The 7,649-nt window shown below is 42.5% G+C and overlaps 1 protein-coding gene across 1 annotated transcript; it reads left to right on the forward strand.

Annotated features, from left to right (window-relative positions):
• Window positions 1-3,043: 3,043 nt before the first annotated feature.
• On the forward strand, window positions 3,044-4,212 carry LOC149319098 (uncharacterized). Its single transcript, XM_089507966.1, has 2 exons — window positions 3,044-3,306; window positions 4,016-4,212. Exons 1-2 carry the CDS (start codon window positions 3,052-3,054, stop codon window positions 4,163-4,165), a joined length of 405 nt encoding a protein of 134 aa, XP_089364092.1. The 5' UTR covers window positions 3,044-3,051; the 3' UTR covers window positions 4,166-4,212.
• The last annotated feature ends 3,437 nt before the right edge of the window (window positions 4,213-7,649 follow it).

Here is a 7,649-nt window from a genome sequence, read left to right on the forward strand (position 1 = left end):
GAAAGAATTCCTCTGGTTCAAGGAATGTCCTCCAAAACCTAGAGGAGGGTAAAGCCAGAGCCGTCTCCTGCTGTCTGTGCTCAAGGCAGGCAGGGTTACAGGGGCAGTGCAATAAGCACAGTGAAATCAGCGCATGGCTTTCCTCCTACATCATTTTTGCTCCAAGCATTAGCTTTCCTTGCAGGCAGGGATACTTCCTTCATGGATCTGGATGGAGACGTCTTTAGATTTTATTTTATTTTTAGAAAATACACTTTAATTTTTAAGGGACCTGGTGCCACTCCTTCCTTTCTCCATACTTAAATTTTTTAAAAAGGTCTCTTTCTTCCCACTTACTCCCTCTCCATGTGTGTGTGTGTGTGTGTGTGTGTGTAAGAGAGAGAGATCACCTGGGAGGACCTATATTATCCAAATACACTGCCCCTGAGCTTTTGCTGGGATACAGATGGTCAACTGGCTAGTTTAAAGGGAAATCAGAGCAATGAAACACTTCGGATGGCATTTCTCACTCCTTCTTGCCCCACCTTTTAAATTTTTTTAATCTGGCATGGCCAACCATAGTCTGCAATATGCCGCAGTGCCCTGAATTTATTGGGCCAATAAAGATTTGGAACAGCCTTGTTATACTGAATCGAATTAACATCCATCATCCACATACCTATGGACTCTGCAGCTTCTAGAGATTTTTACTACTGTAATTTCCTTTAGCGCTTATCCATTTTTTGTGAAACAACATGTCTTTTAATCTTATTTCCTATCTTGACTGATGCTCTCGTATTGGCATTTGGATCATTGTGTGACTTAACAGTTCTCAGCTTTATCCAATCTGCCCATGATTTTTTAAAAATAGGATGCCTTTCTTGCCAAGTCTGTTTAACATGCTGTGGTTAACTGTAGCTGCTGTTCAGCTCACCCATTTTTAATTCCTAGGTAGACCTAAGCTGAGTTAGTCCACAAGACGATTTGTGTTTGTGTGTATGTGCTTTCAAGTACCTTCTGACTTATGGAGACTCCATGAATTTTCTTAGGCAAGGAATACTCAGAAGTAATATCCAGGACCCTTTCCTACTATACAATTGTAGCTCTACAATTCCAATTTAATTGCCATGGCTCCATCCTATAGGATCCTGGGATTTGTGATTTAGGGAAGGACATTTAGAATTCTTTGGCAGTGGGATCTAGTGCCTCAGCAAACTACAAACCCCAGCTTTCCACAGTATGCAGCCAGAGCAATTAAAGTGCGATCATGGTTCACTAACTGTGTAGTGTATAAGGACCCTGAGATGTGTCATACAGCAGCACAGAACCAGAACCATGTGGGCCATATTTCCTGGTCTCCTACACTCCATTTTCCAATCTGGAACTGTGCCAGATAGACCAAAGGTTAGCACAATTGGTGACATTTTACAAATGATGATCAGAGGGCACATCTATGAAAGCATCAGTTTTAACTTTCCATTGTCTGGCTTTGTTGTACTTGTGACAATATTAGACCTTCAGTTTTGGTTTAAACTATTCATTCCTTAATCTCAGCCAAACTTATGTGCTCCGTACCTATTGAATTCTTTATTTTCAAATGATAGCCACTTTGCTGTCAATTCTGAATATATGTGAGAGGTTTGGATTACTCAAGTTTATGGTATCATGTCTTGTAAATACAGGCAACCCTTGGGAATATCAGCATGGGGACAATTTTTGCTTATTGCACCCATGTCTTACATTTTAAATAATTAATACAAAATTATATCTCTAACTGAAGTCAAATGCTTTAGCACAGCAATGTGATTGATATGTTGGCCCATAAAAACCTAGGAGATAAAAAGCCTATTGTTGTTGCTGCTGTTGTGTGTCTTGTTTTGCCTTGCCTTACCCTACCCTAGGTTTTTCTTGACAATATCTGTTCAGAGGAGATTTATTATTGCCTTTTTCTTACGCTGAGAGAGTGTGACTTGCCCAAGGTCACTTCATGACTGAAGAAGAATTTGATTCCTGGTCTTCCAAAGTCCTACTCTAACATTCAAAAATACTGCAGTGAAAATTTGTTTGTTTTTGTATTTAAAGACTTTTTGCAAAATAAGTGCAAGCAAGTGCCAGATCTATGCATGCAAATAATAATAATAATAATAATAATAATAATAATAATAATAATAATTGTGCAGAAATATGTTGTTGTTTTTAAAATAAATCAACTTTTTCACAAGAACCATGTAAAAAATCATTGAAAAAAAGTAGGGAAACCCATCATCTTATCCAGAGTGGAGAAAATTTTGGAAGCTCTATATTCTTTCAGATGAGAAGGGGTGTGTGTGTGTGTGTGTGTGTGTCAAGTTTTATATCACTCACAAGTTAGTGAGGTATTTCTCAGTAAAAATATAAATACTGTTGGACAAGTTTTCACCAGTAATAGAAAAAGAGTTTCTTGAAACCAGCTTCAGTTGGCCCAATAACAAAAGTTACTTTGAGACTCCACATTACGTTGGAATTATTCTTTTTATTAAGACAGCTTGTTTGGGAAATCCAAATTTTGCATCATACAGTTTCTCTACCTACAACATCTTCCTGATTAAGTTTCAGAAATCTTACATCCATCCAATGAAACCCAACTTAAAACATTTAACCAAAGTGTTTCTGGTTAATTCCCCTTCTTACTCATGCTAACTCCACCATCTGAGAACATAAATTTTACAGATTAGAAAATATTGCTCTGTACTGCCATTTTCTGACAAGATTTTGCCTCTTCATATTAATAATAATAAACTTTATTCTTATACCCCGCCTTTCTGCTGCAGCAATCAAGGCGGCTTACATGACTAGAATATGTTGGAATAATACATACTTTCAATAAATAAATTGACACCCCCCCCCCTTGAAACAGTATTAAATACAATACAATTTAAAAATTAAACCTGTTCAAATGACAACCATGCATACAGAGTGTATCTGTAGAACTCTTTTGCTTTGCACATTATTTTCCTAACCTGGGGGGGGGGGGATCTCTGCTCAACTGTCATTTTTCCATTAGCGGAGAGAAGGAAATGGATGGTGATAAAGATGGCTGAGTCAAACACAAGCAGAAAGTTTAAGCTGTGTAATGTCTTTCCAGAAGTGGAGAATGAAGAGGCGTTTACCAAGGACCCAAGCAAAATAACTACCTATACATTCCAACCTCCTCATCCCTATGAACCAAGAGTGACTTCCAATCCCAGCGTCTATGTAAACGATTCACCATTTGCTGTAATTAATATGGGAGGTGTCTTGACATCTGAACACTTAGCCACCCTTCAAGACAGTGAGAAAGATACGCAGGTATGACATTGATATGATATGGTATCTTCATTGACAGATGGACATCCAGGGAAGGGAGGAGGCTTGGGAAGAGTGAAAATGTTTGTTTAGCTGTGGAGGGGGGGCTTCTCTTTCCCCAGGCTTTATTCTGATTTTCTCAGTAACAGCACAAACTGCAGAAAAAATATACACATTTCTGAATGTCTTACATATCTCATAGGGGAGAATAAACAATTGAAGGAAGTATTACGTGAAAGGCTCTTCTTTTTAAAATGGCGGTCAGGGCACTCAGGGCAGACCCTCTTTGGGTGGGGGAAAAAGCGGGCCATCATTGCCCTTCTCACCAACCACAGCATCAACTCTAATGTTATCAAGGATTATTGCAGTGAAATACATCAGAACATGAGCCAAAAGGGGAAACTGGATCATCCCTGCTATGTATGGACTATCTGAAAGACCATATAAGCAGAAGCTGGATGGCCATCTGTCAGGGATGGTTTGACTGAGAGTTCCTGCATGGCAGGGGGTTGGACTGGATGGCCCTTGTGGTCTCTTCCAACTCTATGATTCTATGATTCTATATATCCCTACATGAACCCTCTGGGCTAGTCACACTGTCTCAGCCTTAAGAGAAGATGATGGCAACCTAGGGTTTGGTGGTAGCGAATTATGGCAACCCTATTTATGCCAGTAATGTTGACTCTGTTTGTGGGGGTTTTTTTATATCCAGATACGACAACTAACTGGAAAGTATGACACACTACGAAATGAGCATATTGCACTTCAAACAAAATACACAGAATACTTACTCAATGAGTTTAAGCATTTGCAGACGATACATGAGCTAGAAGAAAAGCTTAAACAACATGACAACTGGTAAAGCTACTTTTTCTCCAATGGCTCCTCAATCATATTTAACAGAAATAATTCCAGCTTACAGCCAAGTTTAATATTCACAATTTGCTTAATCAGTCTAAAGATTCTAGTCCAAAACTTGGAATAATGTTCCTTTTTTTATTTTGCACTTCCAACATCTATTGCTAACATTTCCAAATATTTTACTTATTTTTTCTGGTGTCAGGTACCAATGGTAACACATTTTATTAAAAAATTCTCTTATATCTTGTTGTTGCAGTACTTTTCATTAAAAAAATATGCATGCCAATTAACCTTTGCAAGACTCATTACTTTTTTGTCAACTTCCCAGCTACTGACACGATCAGGTGCCTGAGAGCTCAGTGGTCTCATAAAGAGACACAGATTCACACACAGCCTTCCCCAACATTTTGATCCCAGATGTTGGTGACTACAATGTCCATTATCCCCCCTTTTATTGACCCTTTTCGCTGGGGCTGACTGGAAAAGACGAAGTAATAATAATAATAATAATAATAATAATAGGATTTATTTATATGCCACCCAATCACTGGGAATCTGGGCGGCTTACAACAGAGGGGATAACAGATGGTTCCCTTCTCTCAGGCTTAAAATCTAAAAAGACACGACACAAGAGGAGAAGGGAATGGTGGCGGGGGGGGTGGGAAGGATATCAGGTCCAGCATTCTTCTCTACTTCTGAGGCCTGGACCAAAGCAGATGAATTGGAGGGTTGGGCCTGTCCTTTCCCTCCCTCCCAGGCCAGAAGATGACAGTTAGAAGGAGGGAAGGAAGGGCTCTTCCTCTTCAGGCCCGATGGCGTTGGGCCTGTCCTTTCACTCCCTCTAAGGCCAGAAGATGACAGTTGGAAGGAGGGAGGGGAGGGCTCTTCCTCTTTAGGCCTGGTGGCGTTGGGCCTGTCCTTTCCCTCCCTCCCAGGCCAGAAGATGACAGTTAGGAGGAGGGAGGGGAGGGCTCTTCCTCTTCAGGCCCGATGGCGTTGGGCCTGTCCTTTCACTCCCTCTAAGGCCAGAAGATGACAGTTGGAAGGAGGAAGGGGAGGGCTCTTCCTCTTCAGGCCCGATGGCATTGGGCCTGTCCTTTCCCTCCCTCCCAGGCCAGAAGATGACAGTTGGAAGGAGGGAGGGGAGGGCTCTTCCTCTTCAGCCACATTGGCGTTGGGCCTGTCCTTTCACTCCCCCTAGGTCAGAAGATGACAGTTGGAAGGAGGGAGGGGAGGGCTCTTCCTCTTCAGGCCCAAGGGCATGGGGCCTGTCCTTTCCCTCCCTCCCAGGCCAGAAGATGACAGTTGGAAGGAGGGAGGGGAGGGCTCTTCCTCTTCAGGCCCGATGGCGTTGGGCCTGTCCTTTCCCTCCCTCCCAGGCCAGAAGATGACAGTTGGAAGGAGGGAGGGGAGGGCTCTTCCTCTTCAGGCCCGATGGCGTTGGGCCTGTCCTTTCCCTCCCTCCCAGGCCAGAAGATGACAGTTGGAAGGAGGGAGGGGAGGGCTCTTCCTCTTCAGGCCCGATGGCATTGGGTCTGTCCTTTCACTCCCTCTAAGGCCAGAAGATGACAATTGGAAGGAGGGAGGGGAGGGCTCTTCCTCTTCAGCCACATTGGCGTTGGGCCTGTCCTTTCACTCCCCCTAGGTCAGAAGATGACAGTTGGAAGGAGGGAGGGGAGGGCTCTTACTCTTCAGCCACATTGGCGTTGGGCCTGTCCTTTCACTCCCCCTAGGTCAGAAGATGACAGTTGGAAGGAGGGAGGGGAGGGCTCTTACTCTTCAGGCCCGAGGGCATGGGGCCTGTCCTTTTGCTACCTCTGAGGCCAGAAGATGACAGTTCAAAGGAGGGAGGGGGGTGTATCTGAAGTGTAGCCTGGTAGACAAGGCTACAACAGGAATATAATGATTGTGCTATATTTTTGTGACAGCTCTCTGAGAATTTTTTGTTGTTGACAGCCATTTTTGTAGTATCTGCTTCAGGGGGCAAAACTGGGCAATGGAACAGGTATTTTAGCTTATTAGCACAGTTTGATTTTGTGTGGTCCGAACCAGTTCAGAAGATAATCTCATGGCCTGTAGTTCAAATAGGCGGCACTCATGACACATGAAAGGAAAAGGTTCCAACAAACAGGACATTTTGCCCTGAAGTAGTAGATCAATTCTAGAAGAGGTATGTGGTGTATGGCCCATACATATTATAGTGCCTAATCCTGCTGCATAAATTAAATACTGATTTAGACATTTCCTTTCTATCAAAGCTTTATCAGCTCTTTGGAAGGATCAACCAAGACTATATATTCTAAACATCACTTGGCTAAGAGAATGAGTGCTATGTCAAAATGTTGGGAAGGGCCCTTTGTTTATGCAATTTGTCCAATAATAGGTGAATAATTGAACAGATGACACAGGTGGAAACTCTTCACTATAAGAAGGGTGGGGACTTGAGAGCTCTTTACATCTTAAACACCAGTTGCATTGGAGAGAAGTGAAAATCTCATTGAAAGGATTACATCCTGGATCTTGGTGTGTTAAACCCCGAAACAAAATGTTAGTCTATAGAAGATAGGGAAGAGTTACTCCTCCTAGAAGAGGTAAGCAAGTGAATCTTAGAGAGGAATGGCTTTCCAGGATTTTCACTGCCTTCACTTTCAGATTAATCTTTCCCTTCTCCAAGGTTGCAAACCCTCCAGAGATGATGGTTGCCATTCCTACTGCTGCTGCTGCATCAAGGGGCAATTTAAAAGCAAGATATACAGACACTCCTCTTAAAACTCTTTTGTTCAGTATGAATTGTTTATTAGACATCAGTTCTTCAGCCCTGATGCAGAGTGAAAAGGATGCCCAAATTTCTCACTCTCCCTCTAGCCCTGAATGCATGTCATGCAAAAACTGTAATCCAGGCAAGACAGTGTTGCAGAGAAAGAAGAATCTTTGGGCATCTCCCCTTTTTATTTATTTCACAAAAACAACCAGGGCTATACTCTCTTTAGGCAGAGTGAGGCAGCTGGCCAAGGCAGTGGATAAGGAGACTGAGCAGCAATGTGTCAGGAATTCAATTTAATACTGGTGTGTTTTTACCTCCATGGCACAGAAACAATGCTTGTGGGGATTTCTGTCCCAGGCAAAAAGGAATTTAGCTAATCTTGGGTACTATTCCCCCTGACCTGGGGGAGAGTGGGGTGATCCTCAGGTATAAATTGTTTTCTGCTACCTCTGGCAGCACTGTATCTGAAGAAATTCTCAGTCATGAATGAGATAATCTCTTTAAAGTAGGCATTCTTCATCTGTGAGCAGTTAGGAAAAGAGCCAAGTTTTGCTTTGGGTTTTCATGAGAATCTCTTAGGTTTCTGGTACTTGGGCTCAAACAGATGGGCCAAATGAAGTGGCTTCTGGCCTCTTTGGCATTGTGCTGTTTAAACAATGCATACCTCCAAAGTGGCCAGAAGCCACGCCGAAACTCTGTTTTGGTCCTTAGGACTGGAGCA

This window comes from Sceloporus occidentalis, unplaced genomic scaffold, assembly GCF_023333645.1.
Source record: "Sceloporus occidentalis isolate IW3139 unplaced genomic scaffold, rSceOcc1.0.p SCAF_2, whole genome shotgun sequence".
Taxonomy (NCBI): Eukaryota; Metazoa; Chordata; class Lepidosauria; order Squamata; family Phrynosomatidae; genus Sceloporus; species Sceloporus occidentalis.